Source organism: Bombina bombina, chromosome 2 (genome assembly GCF_027579735.1).
Source record: "Bombina bombina isolate aBomBom1 chromosome 2, aBomBom1.pri, whole genome shotgun sequence".
NCBI classification, from domain to species: Eukaryota; Metazoa; Chordata; class Amphibia; order Anura; family Bombinatoridae; genus Bombina; species Bombina bombina.
In genome coordinates, this window is record NC_069500.1 from 240,264,207 (window position 1) to 240,283,195 (window position 18,989).

Here is an 18,989-nt window from a genome sequence, read left to right on the forward strand (position 1 = left end):
GAGGACTACAGAAGTGGCACATGGTATAAAAAAATCAAACGTACTAAGAAGGAATTGATTATCTAAATATTATATATATGGAGGGAAGGGAGAGAGGTGATATGACAAACTTTCAAGTATTTTAAGGGACTTAAAGTGATGGTAAATTTCAGACTATAAGAATGTTGCAATGAAAAATATATTAGTTTGCAAGTAAAACAACATAAATATTTTTTTTTAAAGTATATAAATATTTTATAATAAAAGATTTATAATCCTAATTGATATTGTCTGTTCATTCGCCCCTTCATTTCCTCTTTTGTCTGGGCTGTGATGTATAGAGCAGTCCCACCCACTCTCTACATAGGCTTTCTAAGGGCTTTAAAGGGGCTGGAGTCCTGGACTTCAAGATTGTCAAATGACACACATGTTAATTGGATGTTAACTGGAATTGTCATAAAAATAATAAAAAAAGAGTTCATCCAAGTGGGCCGGCATTACATTACAATAGAAGCATTACTATATGCACTAATTTAACCCTTTGGATTAAAATAAAAATAATAAAGCTTATAGTATCTTTCATGAAAACAACAACACCAGAACAAGGGGTAGTGGTGTGGGTTCAGGAGTAGTTTGCTGAAGCACTTCTTTACAGAACATGTGGTTGATTCATGGAATTAGATGTGGTAAATACAAACACTGTGGAGGACTACAAGAAAAAGCCTGGGATAAGCATAGGGCTATATTATAAACTAATTAAACTAATACTTTATAGGAAATATGGACAGACTTGTTTGGAATATGGTTCTTATCTGCCATCAAAAAATTTCTGTCTCGCTGTTTTAGAGGAAAATAAAGTATTTTGAGTGTTAACCGTCTTTTTTGGCTAGGGTTCTACTGGTATTGTTCTTGGTCAAAGATATAACTTGGCTAAAAGAGACAACCATTTTAGCACACACCAGTTAGTTCAGTCTCAAACTATCATTTGTAAGTGATCATTTTGAGATAGAGTTGCAGTATATTAGAACGTTAGCTCATTTGATAATTTACCCTTTTCAAAATTCAGAAACAAATGCAAAATGGAAGGATGCCAAATTCATCTCCTTTTGCACCTCCAATCTGTCTTCAAATGTATTTGACTGTAATATTAATCCTGCATTCTGCACTACTGCATCTTATAAAGTCCAACTTTGTGCAAGTGCATGTGTAATTTCCAGAGTACCATAAAAATACCACAAGTTAAAAATACATTTTAACTAATACAGTAGTTATTATTTTTTTTATTGTGAATAAAAGCACACAATTACTAAGACTAAATTACAGGCAACCTACTCTTAGTAGTTAGCATGATATGAGTCTAATTTTCAGCATTTAATTATTAAATGGTTGCTCATTGTTGTGTTTTTAAAACCTCAGGAGCTACAGTATATTGCTGTGTCCTGAGCAGGACACAGTGGCGAGCCAATCCGAATCAGCACACACACATAGCTGCCAATCGCTGTCTGTGTCCTGTTTGGGAATGTCATGGATGCACCAAGGTGCAAAATTTTTAACGTTATTCTTAATCCATTTGCAGAGGTCGGTCATAAAATTGATAGCAGCGTATGTTTAATAATAAAATGTTCTAATGACAATATTGTCCTTCTAGATAGGGGGTTCCCCTTCCAATGAGGCTCCTGGGCACCTCCTAAACACTTCAATCTAATATCAATTATTAAAATGTGTCACAGCCACTGATATTCAGTCTATAGTTTCATTCCTTCTTTCTACAATTTCCATTTTTATATATTTCAGAATGTTTAAAAATCTATTTATAAGTAATTGTCATTTTATGAACTCCAGATATTGGGCTTCATATGCTCTGGGGATTGGGGATTATACAGAAGCTGCCACATTGAGGGAATATCACTTTGTCTTCACATCTTTTTTGATTGCAAAATATCTGACAATCGCTAGTGCAAATGCTGGCTTAACCTAAATGTGCTCTTCCTCCTGAGTGCTCAGAGTAAGTGGTGCATAGTTAATGTAAGAACAGATAGACCGGCTCAACACAATGTTCCCTGTTGATTTTTTATTAGGTAATGCAGCTATTAGCGAAGATGGAGTCTTCCATTTCTGAACAAAGCTACAAAGTACAGAATGCCCAGGGGGAGCAACACCACGAGCGTCAGCTTCTAGACTACAAGTATGTTTTTTAATTACATTAACAAAATCCTGTACAAAAAAGTCTCTTTCTAATGACTAGGTTGGCTTGAATCAAGGAAGTAAAATCAATACAGAATATACAATCAGAACATTGGAGAGGTCTTGTCAGCTTAATAACTGCAATCTTGCAAGACAAAAGTACACATTCTACAGCTGACATTCTCTTGCTATTCCAAAATAGTGTCCTTGCATTGTCATAGATATTAGGTATTAAAAGGACATTTCAGTTTTGAACAGAAGGAATTTTGCATTAAACGTTTATCAGCAAAAATGCTTCTACTAAAAGCTTTTACTATACAGATGCATGTGGAACATATCTAGATATGCTCGGTGCACCAGCACTTTAAAGAGCATGTCTGCTTAGAGTGCCAGTGGTGCCTTATATTGCACCTGTAATGACTCATTTATCATGAAGATGGCACTGACACTCTTTTCATGATTCAGATAGAGCATGTAGTTTTATTCAGATAGAGCATGTAGTTTTATGTTTTTCCAATTTAATTCCATTATTAGATTGCACACAGTCTTTTTCTATGCACACTATATAAGGCACCTGCTACTACTGAAAATTGGCAAGAGTTCACAGTGTATACGTATGAGAGTCTGAGATTGGCTGATCGCTGTCACGTGATAAAGGAGGTGGCAACTGACAGGGAATTTTAAAATTGGTTCAAAAACAACCATTGCATATTTAAAATTCAGAGTAAGTGCTTTGCATTGCTTTGTCTTTTTAGTGTGCACTTTTTATTATTCAATTCTACTTAATTTGTCCTTTATAGGCACAATAAACACCTTGGAATTACAAAATGTTTCTTCCAATAGATTAACATATCAGAAGAGTCTGAACATGTGCTGTAATTGTTTTTCAATGTTCAAACTCCACTGAACACTTTCCTTATTTGTCATTGTGTTAACAAAAACAAAATGGTTTGGCTTTTGCAAGGATAAAATAAACTGCAAATAAGGAAGATATGTGACAAGCTTAGACTTGAGAAGTCTGCTATGCGCTCTATCAGATTTCATGACTGGAAAATCAACAATTTGTAGGTTTACATTACAGGAAAGGGGGGCAAAATAAATAATTACGGTATGTTGTAAAGTTATATAATTAAGCATTTGTTATTACACTCTAATGCAAAAAAGGTTTCTATTCATAATTTAAATGCCCTGGACTCTGTCTTAAATTTAGTCAAAGGCCGGGTACAAATAAACCATAAAGTACAGTTTAGCAATAGAGACAAAATATCTTCACCTAGATTTTACTTTTACGTAACAATTAATTACATTTATATATTTTTACTTATCTTTAAACAGACATTAATTTTCCCTAAAAGTTTTATATATGCAAAGTAAAAAAAAAACTACTTTTTAAAAAAAATTATTTTTATGCATGCTTTTCCTTTAATTTAATATGTAAATTGTAGTTTTTCCATCCTATTAGAGAGGTTGGAGTGCATTTCACAGAGTTTATACCTCCACACACATGCAGCACAGTGATTGCTTGATACATTTAGGAGATCACTTATTGTATATATGCTTGTAATTTTCCACTGCAAAGGCAATAAGATAAACTTCACTCAAGAAGCTTTCCAAGTAGTGTATCCCCGGCCTAAAAAATAATGCAAATTTTACTATCAAAGAGACAGTTTAAGCTCTTTTCTTTGAAAACATTTATTTTGGTGCCGATATTTTGAAATGCAGTGCTTAATTTTTTATGTATTTAATAAATTATTTGTATCTCCCTTTAATTTTATCTGATTGGGTTGAATATACCTTAACCCCTTAAATACACAGCTTCAGTTTGCTCAATGTTTCCATGATGGAATAAATCTGCCATTGGTCATTAAGGGGTTAAGTTCCATTCCACATAACTTTGCAATATCGTGTTTAGTGCTGATAATTATTGTTCAAACAAAATAGATCCTAGTTGTACCACTAACTTAATGCAATTTTTTTAGACTTGGCGAATTGCTTACTGATGTGCGAGACCAAATTCAAAATCAGCGCACATGGACTGAATCCCAACTACAAAGAACAGCTGTAGAGCAGGCAAAGCATATAGATCAGCTTCTTAATACAGTAAGGGAGAAAATGGTAAGTCAATGTAAATATCAGGAAAAAATGTCTAGTACTTTTAATGTTATATTGCCTCATGCCATTATCTAGATAAAGTCTGAAAATCCCCACATATGCAACATTCATTGCAAAGAAAAATGAACCAAGATATAAAACACAAGATTTAGTGTTCAACATACACTGAAGTCTTTAACTGTGGACTCTTTCAATGTTATGCTGAAGTGGCTCCATATGTCAAATACATATTTTAATACATAAAAACTTCCTATGGACAGGAACTAGTATAGAGCACCAAACTCTTAATATGGGTGCTTTTAAAGTTGTGATTTTTACTTGATTTATGGGAAAAAAATCTAAGTTTTTTTCTTTTATATTTGTGAACTCTGTATTTGTTCTAGCACACAAACTGTTAAAACATAAAAAAAACACATCAAAATATAAATAAGTGGTAGAAAATGATAAAAGTTGACCCCAAGGCAGAACATACAGTGATCTGAGATGTCATTGCAGAAAATGCAGCATGTCTGCAGAAAGAACACAACCCATGCAGGAACTGTTAGACATAGTGCTTTAACTTTGCAGCTCTGTTCTTTAAACAGAGCTGTGTTCTGGCTGCCCTGTTTAAGTGTTCTATTGAGAGCTAAGTGCTGTTTGAAGTTAGCAGTCAAATATACAGTGGCACTGTAAAGCAGCAATGCATTGATTATTAACTGGCTCTGAGAGTTTTTCAAACACTCCCCTAGCCTTTCCCAGTCTGCAAAGCTGTTTGTTCTGAATGGAATTAGTTCTTATGAGCATTGCATCTTTTTATTACTACATTTTTATGTTAGACCAAGAGAAAAGGAAGCAAATTTATTCAAGAAGTTTTACAATTTTATTTTTTTTGTCTGCAGCTTATTTGCAATGCAATTTTCAACTACTGAGCTATATTATAAAACATTAAAAATGTTTTTTATTCTTTAATTAACCAACACATTGCAATTGAACTGGTGCTTTAGTATAACTGCCTAATTTAAAATTGAATTTTGTTTAAAAATGGCCTGCAGAAAAAATTTCACCAAAAAAATCTTAGCGCAGAAAGTGAAAAAAAGTTCTGCCTACGGGAAAGTTGAATCTTGAAATCTATTGGGCCTATGAGGCCCATTTATCAAGTGCCAAATGGAGCTTGTGGGCCCGTGTTTCTGGCAAGTCTGAAGACTCGTCAGAAACAGCAGTTATGAAGCAGCGGTCTAAGGACCGCTGCTCCATAACCTGTCCGCCTGCTCTGAGCAGGCGGACAGGAATCGCCACAATTCAACCCGATCGAGTACGATCGGGTTGATTGACACCTCCCTGCTGGTGGCCCATTGGCCGCGGGTCTGCAGGGGGCGGCGTTGCACCAGCAGCTCTTGTGAGCTGCTGGTGCAATGCTGAATATGGAGAGAGTATTGCTCTCCGCATTCAGCGAGGTCTTGCGGACCTGATCCCCACTGTCGGATCAGGTCCACAAGACCTTTGATACATTGAGGCCTATGTATCAAAGGTCTTGTGGACCTGATCCGACAGTGTGGATCAGGTCCGCAAGACCTCGCTGAATACGGAGAGCAATACGCTCTCCATATTCACCATTGCACCAGCAGCTCACAAGATCAGGTCCGCAAGACCTCGCTGAATGCGGAGAGCAATATGTTCTCCGTATACAGCATTGCACCAGCAGCTCACAAGAGCTGCTGGTGCAACGCCGCCCCCTGCAGACTGGCAGCCAATCGGCCGCCAGCAAGGGGGTGTCAATCAAACTGATCGTACTAGATCGGGTTGAATTGTGGTGATTCCTGTCCGCAGGCGGACAGGGTTATGGAGCAGTGGACTTTAGACCGCTGCTTTATAACTGCTGTTTCTGGCGAGTCTGAGGACTCACCAGAAACACGGGCCCACAAACTCCGTACGGAGCTTGATAAATGGGCCTCTATATGTCAACCTGGCCTCAATAAAGTTGTGCTCATCATCCCACTACTCACAACCCAACTTACTAAAGGACCTCTGTTTCTGGTGTCACCGTTTAATCTTAACAAAATAGTAGTCATGGATACGACCAGGAAACGTTATTTTAGATCAAAACATACGTTTTTGACTGTGTATAAAACATAAATTGTATGGAGGCTTTGAGGCTAATCAAATAGCTGATCTGACGCATATCTACACAATCAGCCCAATTTATCAGAGACTTGATCATTTCACCCAAAAAAACTAACACAAACATACTCTCTTCATTACCATAAAGCAATGCCCAGATACTTGATGACTGAAATCAGAATGACTGAAATCAGCTGTTTGTTGAGTATCATCCATCATAGATGCTTTGGATTTGAGTTGTTGAAAAGCTTTTTTATGCAGTTTTCAAACAATATTGATGCTGGTTACCTCTCCCCCAGCATCAAAATAGAAGTCAGAAACATAAGGCTGATTGTTTGCCGTGCAGGTGGGTTGTTAGGGTGTAGGGCAGCCTAGATACCCTTTGAAACAGTCTAGTTTTTGTCTAGAGAATATATCATATCCTATACTGATTCTACCTGACTTATCTCATGCTGCAAGGCTTTCTTCCTATCTTGTGTTAATTTGTGGACCCTGTTTCCAATAAGTAAATTGTAATGCTCAGCACCTGTCTCTCATGCACCATATTCTGTTGAACATTTCCTCCACATTTTTGGCATTCAAGGATCTGTTCATTGATTTGCTAATGCCATCTTCAGACAAAAAATATTATGATGTAAAGAAATCCTGCTCTTTGCTTTGACAACAGTTGCTTAATCCATTCTCTTAAAAGTGATAATAATCTAACTGGACTGAGCTAATATTGATAACACATATTTCATTAATTAGGTAATGTGAATGAGTTCATTTTCTTTCACAATAAATGTAATTGATTGAATGGTACCTTGAAAATCACAAAGCTGTGTGAATTGATTTCTCACTCAGTATGAGAATTATACTTTGATAAACCATCTGGAATGTATGTTCCCTCTCTAGTTTAAGGTGATATTTTTCTCCATTTACTTCATCTTTTGTGCCTACAATTTCCATTACCTAAAAGCTGATTGATATGACTGGCATCTTACCTTACAAAGAGCTGTACAAACTTTCTCATTCAGTATGAGAATTGATTCATACTTTAGTAAATCATCTGGCATGTATGTTCACTCTTTATATTACAATATTTTCCTACATTTTTTATCCCCCAGTAACTTTCACTTTGAATTCTATGCAACAACAATTTTCACTCTCTAATAAATATAACTTCTTTCATATTATGCCTCTCTAAATACTGCACTGAGATTGTTTTTAGTTTGTAAGTTCCAGTACATTGAACAATATGAAGCAGGCCCAAAGAAGCAAAGGATCTCTTTAATACAGAATAATAGTAATGTACAATACTCTACATGTTGGAGCATCCTAGGGGCATTGAAAATATTGATTTCAAACCACTAATTGCACTTATGCTGTTGTGGCGGCCATTATTTTTCAGTTTCAAGGTAATAGCACCTTTATAAACAGAACGTTTCTCTATGTTTGAGCTTCAAACCAGAATAACCAAAGTGCTTACTTCATGAGTGGGTTGTGGATATATTGTTTGCTATAAAAAATAGTATCTTCTCTTTCTCTTTGTGAAGGGATAATTTGGTCTAAATAAACTTCCATTATTTAGATAGAGCATCCAGATTAAAAAAAAAACAACAACTATTCAATGTATTCCATTATTAAATGATAGGCAGTCTTTTTATGTTCATCCTGTTTGGAGGCACCAGCTTTTACTGAACATAAAGTTCACATGAACATTGAAATCTACCTATCATTTGAAATTAAAAGTAAGTGATATTGTGTCCTATTTTTATATTGTGTTATATTTTTATAATGTAATTGTGTTATTGGTCGGTTTGAATTTATTTGTCCTATCACAACATGATTCACTTTGAGTAGTTTCATGTGAAAAACTAAAGGCTAGATTCCAAGTTTTGCGGTAAGGGATGCGTTGCTAACTTGCACGTTATTGTCAACGCTCACTTACCTACAGCACTGGTATTACAGGTTTTCAGAAACTCGGCGTTAAAAGACAAGAAGTGAGCGTAGAGCAAAATTGAGCTCCATACCGCACTCCAATACCAGCGCTGCTTAAGTCAGCAGTGAGCTAATATTACGTGCTCGTGCACGATTTCCCCTTAGACATCAATGGGGAGAGCCGGAAGAAAAAAAGTCTAACACCTGCAATAAAGAAGTGTAAAGCTCCGTAATGCAGCACCATTGATTCCCATGGTGAAACAAAATTTATGTTTACACCTAAATGAACCCCGAGTCTAAACAGCCCTAATCTTACACTTATTAACCCCTAATCTGCCGCCCCGACATCGCCGACACCTACATTATAATTATTAACCCCTAATCTGCCGCTCCGGACATCGCCGCCACTATAATAAACATATTAACCCTTAAACCGCCGCACTCCCACATCACAAACACTAGTTAAATATTATTAACCCCTAATCTGCCACCCCTAACATCCCCACCACCTACCTACAATTATTAACCCCTATTCTTCCACCCCTAACATCTCCACCACCTACCTACAATTATTAACCCCTAATCTGCTGCCCCTAACATCGCTGCCAACTACCTACAATTATTAACCCCTAATCTGCCGCCCCTAACATTGCCGCCACCTACCTACAATTATTAACCCCCAATCTGCCGCCCACAACGTCGCCGCCACTATACTAAAGTTATTAACCCCTAAACCTAAGTCTAACCCTAACACCCCCTAACTTAAATATAATTAAAATAAATCTAAAGAAAACCTACTATTAATAACTAAATAATTCCTATTTAAAACTAAATACTTCAATCAATCAGCCAATAGAATTCAAGCTCAAATTTATTGGCTGATTGAATCAGCCAATAGGATTTTTTCAACCTTAATTCCGATTGGCTGAATTCTATCAGCCAATCGGAATCTAAGGGACGCCATCTTGGATGACGTCACTTAAAGGAACCTTCATTTGTCGGGTAGTCATCGGAAGAAGAGGATGCTCCGCGCTGGATGTCTTGAAGATCAAGCCGCTCTGCGCTGGATGGATGAAGATAGAAGATGCCGTCTGGCTGAAGACTTCTGCCCGTCTGGAGGACCACTTCTCCCGGCTTAGATGAAGACTTCTCCCGGCTTCGTTGAGGACTTCTTGCCGCTTCGCTGAGGACTTCTCCTGGCTTAGTTGAGGATGGATGTCGGCTCTTCAAAACTGTAAGTGGATCTTTGGGGGATAGTGTTAGGTTTTTTAAGGGTTTATTGGGTGGGTTTTAGTTTTAGATTAGGGTTTGGGCAGCAATAGAGCGAAATGACCTTTTAAGGGCAATGCCCATCCAAATACCCTTTTCAGGGCAATGGGGAGCTTAGGTTTTTTTTAGTTAGGATTTTATTTGGGGGGTTTGGTTGTGTGGGTGGTGGGTTTTACTTTTTTTATTTTGATAGGGCTATTAGATTAGGTGTAATTAGTTTAAATATCTTGTAATTTGTTTTTTATTTTCTGTAATTTAGTGGGGGGGGGTTGTAATTTAGGTAATTGTATTTAGTTTAGGTAATTGTATTTAATTTAGGTAATTTATTTAATTGTAGTGTAAGGTTAGTTATTAATAGTAGGTTTTCTTTAGATTTATTTTAATTATATTTAAGTTAGGGGGTGTTAGGGTTAGGGTTAGACTTAGGTTTAGGGGTTAATAACTTTAGCATAGTGGCGGCGATGTTGGGGGCGGCAGATTAGGGGTTAATAATATTTAACTAGTGTTTGCAAGGCTGGGGTGTAGCAGTTTACGGGTTAATATGTTTATTATAGTGATGGCGATGTCGGGAGCGGCAGATTAGGGGTTAATAATTTTATTTTAGTGTTTGCGATGCGGGAGGGCCTCGGTTTAGGGGTTAATAGGTAGTTTATGGGTGTTAGTGTTCTTTTTAGCACTTTAGTTATGAGTTTTATGCTACAGCTTTGTAGTGTAAAACTCATAACTACTGACTTTAGAATGTGTTACGAATCCTGCGGGATAGGCTGTACCGCTCACTTTTTGGCCTAAAAAAAAGCTTGTATTATCGGCGCTATGGAAGTCCCATTGAAAAAAAGACTTTATGCAAATTGCGTAAGTTAGTTTGCGGTACAGCCAAAAAAGTGTGTGGGACAGCTGTACCTACAAGACTTGTAATAGCAGCGGTAGGAAAAAAGCAGCGTTATGAGCCTTAACGCTGCTTTTTTACTCATAACGCAAAACTCGTAATCTAGCTGTAAGGGTGTAGTTTAAATCATGAAGAAGAAACACTTTGAAAGTAGCTTTACCATATACATTTTTCCTATAATAGCCATATGTTTTTTTTTTTTTTTTAAAAAGTAATAACAGTGTTCCCATGACAAAACCTTTAGGGTATCTAAATCAGTGAACATCATTCACTTCTTTGAAACACAGACGGCTAGATTAGAGTTCTGCGGACAAAGGGGTGCGTTAGCTACGCATGCTTTTTTCCCCCCGCACCTTTTAAATACCGCTGGTATTTAGAGTTCACAGAAGGGCTGCGTTAGGCTCCAAAAAAGGGAGCGTAGAGCATATTTACCGCCACTGCAACTCTAAATACCAGCGTTGCTTACGGACGCGGCCAGCTTCAAAAACGTGCTCGTGCACGATTCCCCCATAGAAAACAATGGGGCTGTTTGAGCTGAAAAAAAACCTAACACCTGCAAAAAAGCAGCGTTAAGCTCCTAACGCAGCCCCATTGTTTCCTATGGGGAAACACTTCCTAAGTCTGCACCTAACACACTAACATGTACCCCAAGTCTAAACACCCCTAACCTTACGCTTATTAACCCCTAATCTGCCGCCCCCGCTATCGCTGACCCCTGCATATTATTATTAACCCCTAATCTGCCGCTACGTACACCGCCCCAACCTACGTTATCCCTATGTACCCCTAATCTGCTGCCCCTAACACCGCTGACCCCTATGTTATATTTATTAACCCCTAATCTGCCGCCCCCGCTATCGATGACCCCTGCATATTATTATTAACCCCTAATCTGCCGCTCCATACACCGCCGCAACCTACGTTATCCCTATGTACCCCTAATCTGCTGCCCCTAACACTGCCGACCCCTATATTATATTTATTAACCCCTAATCTGCCGCCCCCAACGTCGCCTCCACCTACCTACAATAATTAACCCCTAATCTGCCGACCGGATCTCACCGCTACTCTAATAAATGTATTAACCCCTAAAGCTAAAGTCTAACCCTAACACTAACACCCCCTAAATTAAATATAATTTAAATCTAACAAAATAAATTAACTCTTATTAAATAAATTATTCCTATTTAAAGCTAAATACTTACCTGTAAAATAAACCCTAATATAGCTACAATATAAATTATAATTATATTGTAGCTATTTTAGGATTAATATTTATTTTACAGGCAACTTTGTAATTATTTTAACCAGGTAGGTACAATAGCTATTAAATAGTTAATAACTATTTAATAGTTACCTAGTTAAAACAATTACAAAATTACCTGTAAAATAAATCCTAACCTAAGTTACAATTAAACCTAACACTACACTATCAATAAATTAATTAAATAAAATACCTACAATTATCTACAATTAAACCTAACACTACACTACCAATAAATTAATTAAATACAATACCTACAAATAAATACAATGAAATAAAATAACTAAAGTACAAAAAATAAAAAAGAACTAAGTTACAAAAAATAAAAAAATATTTACAAACATTAGAAAAATATTACAACAATGTTAAACTAATTACACCTACTCTAAGCCCCCTAATAAAATAAGAAAGACCCCCAAAATAAAAAAATACCCTACCCTATTCTAAAATTAAAATAGAAAAGCTCTTTTACCTGTTGGCTGTTCCGATCAGCCAATAGAATGCAAGCTCAATCTGATTGGCTGATCGGATCAGCCAATCGGATTGAACTTGATTCTGATTGGCTGATTCCATCAGCCAATCAGAATTTTCCTACCTTAATTCCGATTGGCTGATAGAATCCTATCAGCCAATCGGAATTCGAGGGACGCAATCTTGGATGACGTCCCTTAAAGGAACCGTCATTCGTCGGGAAGTCGTCGGTGAAGATGGATGTTCCGCGTCGGCGGGATGAACATGTATCCGGAAGAAAGAAGATTGAAGATGCCGCTTGATAGAAGACTTCAGCCCGATCATGGACCTCTTCAGCTCCCACTTGGATGAAGACTTCAGCCCGATCATGGACCTCTTCAGCTCCCGCTTGGATGAAGACTTCAGTCGGATCATGGACATCTTCAGCCCCCCGCTTGGGCTTGGATCAAGACATCAGAGGAGCTCTTCTGGATCGATCGGTGAACCCGGCGTGGTGAAGACAAGGTAGGGAGATCTTCAGGGGCTTAGTGTTAGGTTTATTTAAGGGGGGTTTGGGTTAGATTAGGGGTATGTGGGTGGTGGGTTGTAATGTTGGGGGGGGTATTGTATGTTTTTTTTTTACAGGCAAAAGAGCCGAATTCTTTGGGGCATGCCCCGCAAAGGGCCCTTTTCAGGGCTGGTAAGGTAAAAGAGCTTTGCTATTTTAATTTTAGAATAGGGTAGGGCATTTTTTTATTATCATACTTTGTTATTTTATTAGGGGGCTTAGAGTAGGTGTAATTAGTTTAAAATTGTTGTAATATTTTTCTAATGTTTGTAAATATTTTTTTATTTTTTGCAACTTAGTTCTTTTTTATTTTTGTACTTTAGTTAGTTTATTTAATTGTATTTATTTGTAGGTATTGTATTTAATTAATTTATTGATAGTGTAGTGTTAGGTTTAATTGTAGATAATTGTAGGTATTTTATTTAATTAATTTATTGATAGTGTAGTGTTAGGTTTAATTGTAACTTAGGTTAGGATTTATTTTACAGGTAATTTTGTAATTATTTTAACTAGGTAGCTATTAAATAGTTATTAACTATTTAATAGCTATTGTACCTGGTTAAAATTAATACAAAGTTGCCTGTAAAATAAATATTAATCCTAAAATAGCTACAATATAATTATTATTTATATTGTAGCTATATTAGGGTTTATTTTACAGGTAAGTATTTAGCTTTAAATAGGAATAATTTATTTAATAAGAGTTAATTTATTTTGTTAGATAAAAATTATATTTAACTTAGGGGGGTGTTAGGGTTAGGGTTAGAATTAGCTTTAGGGGTTAAAAAATTTATTAGAGTAGCGGTGAGCTCCGGTCGGCAGATTAGGGATTAATGCTTGAAGTTAGGTGTCGGCGATGTTAGGGAGGGCAGATTAGTGGTTAATACTATTTATTATAGGGTTATTGAGGCGGGAGTGAGGCGGATTAGGGGTTAATACATTTATTATAGTAGCGGTGTGGTCCGGTCGGCAGATTAGGGGTTAATAAGTGTAGGTAGGTGGCGGCGACGTTGGGGTCGGCAGATTAGGGGTTAATAAATATTATGTAGGTGTCGGCGGTATTAGGGGCAGCAGATTAGGGGTACATAGGGATAACGTAGGTGGCGGCGGTGTACGGAGCGGCAGATTAGGGGTTAAAAAATTTTTAATAGAGTGGCGGCGATGTTGGGGGGCCTCGGTTTAGGGGTGCATAGGTAGTTTATGGGTGTTAGTGTACTTTAGAGCACAGTAGTTAAGAGCTTTATAAACCGGCGTTAGCCCAGAAAGCTCTTAACTACTGACTTTTTTCTGCGGCTGGAGTTTTGTCGTTAGATTTCTAACGCTCACTTCAGCCAAGACTCTAAATACCGACGTTAGAAAGATCCCATTGAAAAGATAGGATACGCAAATGGCGTAGGGGGATCTGCGGCTGCAAAGTGAGCGTTAGACCCTTTCCTGACTGACTCCAAATACCAGCAGGCGGTAAATACCAGCGGGCGGTAAAAACAAGCGTAAGGAGCCTCTAACGCTGGTTTTGACGGCTACAGCCAAACTCTAAATCTAGGCCAGAGAGAGGTATTAGAGAGCGACAAATGTTCTGTGCCAAGTCATTTTTTTCTAATTTGAAATCATTGATTGCCAGTAATACATTCAAGGCCAGATTACAAGTGGAGCAGTATTTAAAGCTCCTTCTCGCTCGCTAACTCCACTGGAAGTAAGCTTTTTTCGCACAAGGGTAGCACTCGTTTTACAAGTTAAAAGTAAAAACATGTTCGTGTTTACTTTAAAATTGTAATACGATCGCTGCACCCTATGCGCACAAACACCAGCAATAAACCCCTTTTCACTCACGTGTAACAGTGTTTAGACATTTCACTGCCTCTCAGTATATAAATTATTTGAATATTAAGCAAATGTAGGTTAAAAAATGCAATCATTTTAAAAATAAATAAAAATAGATGTGTCCTAATTTGTGATCCTTGTTCTTGTTTTGTCTTGCTGAGATTCTCAATGTAAATAACGTTGTATGTATCTACTATTCAAATCTCATCACAAAAAAAAACCAGCTGGAACATCTTGATACAACAAATAAACAGCTATATGCACATTTACATTATATCTGTAGATTATTTCTCTAAATCCGTATTCCAGATTTTGACCTTTAAGACTGTCTATTTTCTTCATAATTTATCTAGGATGTAACAGAAAAAAGATTTCACGATAATTTACATCACCTTACAATAAAAGTGGACAATACAGAAGAGATTCATAAACTAGAATCTAAGCTCAGCAAACTGAAACATACTGAAGACAAAATAAGTGCTAGAATGGCTAAATTTGAAACACAAATCTGGGATGAGATTGAGAACATGAAAAGTGAATACAAAGCTGGTAAGTATTTTGCTATGTAAAATAAATAATTTATTACATGAAAAAACAAGTTAATGTTCTTAAAATCTTAAAATGTTGTGGTATTAAAATACTAAAACAGTATCTTTTTAAGTAACAATAGCTTAGTTCAGACATGTTACCCATAAGCTAAATCACTTAAAAGTAATGCAGCATATGTCAAACAAAAGTTATCTGGAAAATATCACAAACTTCTCTATGTTAAAAGGGAAGATATTTTACCTTATTTCTTCAGTTAAAGTGAAGATAAACTTCGATGAATGAAAGCCCATTTTTTACAATCTATTAAAAACAGGGGCACTTTCATTCATCAAAGTTTAGAAGGCAGCCATTTTGATTAAAAACCTACCTTTGTTTTTTTCACAGTCAGAGCAGCTTCTCCCACACGGAGATCCTCTCTTCACACATCATCAATGACTAATCCAGCTTCCTCCAATCACGTCATGGCCTCAGGCAATGACTGCCTTGGGGGGAAAGCTGTGATTGGAGGAAGCTGGAATAGTCATTGATGACGTGTGAAGAGAGGATCTCCGGCTGGGGGAAGCTGCTCTGGCTGTGCAAAGAAGAGAGGTAAGTTTTTAATCAAAATGGCTGCTTTGTAAACTTTGATGAATGAAAGTGCCCCTGTTTTTAAGAGTATTTAAAAAAATGGGCTTTCATTCATCAAAGTTTACCTTCACTTTAACCAGAGTGAGTGCCCTGTGAGCTGTTCTCTTCCAGATACTTTTTATTTTATTATTGAGGATTAATTAAGGCATAAAACAACACATTTCAATAGAGTACAGTCATGTAACTAAATCATATGTTTGATACATTCTACAGTGTTCAATTTAAGAAAAGGGAAACATTAGAAAATAATATTGACAATCTACAATAAAATAGTATGCCTTTACTATTTTAAACCTTCCAAAATATTCAGAGGTAATTTTTGGACCAAGATAAGGTACCCTGAAACATTTTTTTTTTTTTTAGTTAAGAGACAATTTCTGAAGCCCTACAAAAAATAGTAAATAATGCATATGAATAAAGAATGGTTCCGAAAAAACGAAAGGATCTGAAAAAAGGATTTAACATAACTAATATGCCGGCAATTGCCGAACAAAATGATCTAAAACCACCACCACCCACATCGCCGACACTGAATAAAGCTAATAACCCCTAGACCGCCGTCCCCCCACATCGCCAACACTAACTAAACCTATTAACCCCTAAACCACCACCACCCCACATCGCCAACACTACCGAAACCAATAAACCCCTAAACCGCAGTTCCTAAACTAAATAAAGCTATTAACCCCTAAACTGCCATTCCCAAACATCGCCGACACTAAATAAACCTATTAACCCCTAAACCACCATTCCCAAACATCTCCAACACTAACTAAACCTATTAATCCCCAAAATCACCGTTCCCAAACAGCGCCAACACTAAATAAACCTATTAACCCCTAAACCACCGTTCCCAAACCTCGCCAACCCTAACTAAACCTATTAACCCCTAAACCACCGGCTCCCACATCGCAACAACCTAAATTAAACTATATTAACCCCTAAACCTAACACCCTCTAACTTTAACATCATTAAAATAGACCACATTAAAGTTACAATTATTAACTAACTACCTATTTAAAAAAAATATAAACTTGCCTGTGAAATAAAAATAAAACCTAAGCTAACTACAATATAACTATTTAATAACTACCCATTTAAAAATTATATACAAACTTACCTGTGAAATAAAAATAAAACCTATGCTTACACTAATAAAACCTAATATTACTAAAAATAAAAAACCTAAGATTACTAAACAAAACATAATTTATGCTTACCAGATAAATTCCTTTCCTTCCTGGCAGGGAGAGTCCACAACTTCATTCCTTACTGTTGATAAATACAACACCTGGCCACTAGGAGGAGGAAAAGACACCTCAGCCAAAGGCTTAAATATCCCTCCCACTTCCCCTATCCCCTAGTCATTCTGCCGAGGGAACAAGGAAAAGTAGGAGAAACATCAGGGTATTAAAGGTGCCAGAAGAAATAATATAAAAAGGGAGCCGCCCATCAAAAAAAATAAACTAAGGGCGGGGTCGTGGACTCTCCCTGCCAGGAAGGAAAGGAATTTATCTGGTAAGCATAAATTATGTTTTCCTTCCATAAGGCAGGGAGAGACCTTACTGTTGGGAAAACTAGACCCAAGCTCCAGAGGACACTGAATGAATAATGGGAGGGAACAGAAAAAGGAGGCAGACCCTATTCTGAGGGCACAACAGCCTGTAAATCTTTTCTCCCGAAAGCTGCTTCAACCGAAGCAAACTCATCAAACTTGTAAAATTTAGAAATTTAAGGAGGACCAGGTAGCCCCCCTACAAATTTGATCTATTGAGGCTTCACTCTTAAAAGCCCAAGAGGAAGCCACTGCTCTGGTGGAATGAGCCGTTATCCTCTCAGAAGGCTGTCATCCCGCTGTCTCATAAGCTAAGCGGATGACACTTCTCAACCAGAAAGATAGGGAAGTCGTAGTAGCCTTCTGCTCCTTGCGCTTCCCCACATAGATGACAAACAAAAAGGAAGATTGTATGAATTCCTTAGTAGCTTGAAGATAGAACTTCAAGGCACGAACCACATCTAGATTGTGAAGCAAACATTGTTTCGCTGAAGAAGGATTAGGACACAAGGAAGGAACAACAACTTGATTAATGTTAGATTCAACACCCCTTAATGAGGAACCCTAGTTTAGTGTGTAAAACCACCTATCAGAATGAAAAAACAGATAAGGGGGATCACATTGCAAAAGCAGAACTCTCAGAGGCACTAGCCGAAAAAAATAACCTTCCAAGATAACAATTGAATGCCAACAGTATGCATAGGCTCAAACGGAGCCTGCTGCAAAACACTAAGAACAAGATTGAGGCTCCAAGGTGAAGCCCCAGATCTAAACACAGGTCTGATCCTAGCCAGAGCCTTAACAAAGGACTGCACATCCGGAAGCTCAGCCAAACTTTTGTGCAGTAACACAGGCAGGGCCGATATCTGTCCCTTCAGGGAACTAGCAGATAGGCCCTTCTCCAGTCCATCCTGGAGGAAGGCTAAAATTCTTGCAACCTTAACCTTATGCCAGGAAAAGCCACGCTCTTCACACCAGTACAAGTAAGTCCTCCACACCTTATGGTAGTTATGACGAGTAACTGGCTTATGAGCTTGAACCAGAGTGTCAATAACACTCTCAGAGAACCCTCTTTTGGCTAAGATTAAGCTTTCAATCTCCACGCAGTCAGCCTCAGAGAATCTAGATTTTGATGAACGAAGGGACCCTGTATCAGCAGTTCTCTGCGACAAGGTAACCTCCACTGAGGAAATGAGGACATCCCCACCAGATCCGCAAACCACGTCCTTTGCACCCATGAAGGATCAATCAGAATCACAGATGCTCGCTCCTGCTTGATGCGAGCCACCACACAAGGGAAAAGCGGTAATGGAGGAAAAAGATATATGACTGAACTTCCATGGTACTGATAGGGCATCTTTCAATTCTGCCTGAGGATCCCTCAACCTCGACCCATACTTGGGTAGCTTGGTATTGAGGTGGGATGCCATGAGATCTATCTCTGTCGTCCCCCACTCGCTGCATATTTCTGCAAACACCTTGGGGTGAAGAGACCATTCCCCTGGGTGAAAGGATTGCCTGCTAAGGAAGTACACTTCCCATTTGTCCACACCCAGAATGTGGATCATTGACAGCGTACATTTGTGAGACTCTGCCCACTCTAGTATCTTAGATACTTCTATAATCACCAAGGAACGTCTCGTTCTCCCTTGATGGTTGATATAGGCAACCAAGGTTATATTGTCTGATTGGAATCTGATAAACTGG

At 37.6% G+C, this 18,989-nt stretch overlaps 1 protein-coding gene across 1 annotated transcript in view; it reads left to right on the top strand.

The window, feature by feature from the left end:
• The window catches only part of FAM81B (family with sequence similarity 81 member B), a 168,366-nt gene that overhangs the window by 100,167 nt on the left and 49,210 nt on the right, over positions 1–18,989 (top strand). Inside the window, exons 5-7 of the mRNA XM_053700473.1 lie at positions 2,058–2,164; positions 4,143–4,278; positions 14,904–15,099. Coding sequence (XP_053556448.1) covers positions 2,058–2,164; positions 4,143–4,278; positions 14,904–15,099 — 439 coding nt within the window. The remainder of the gene's footprint in view (positions 1–2,057; positions 2,165–4,142; positions 4,279–14,903; positions 15,100–18,989) is intronic.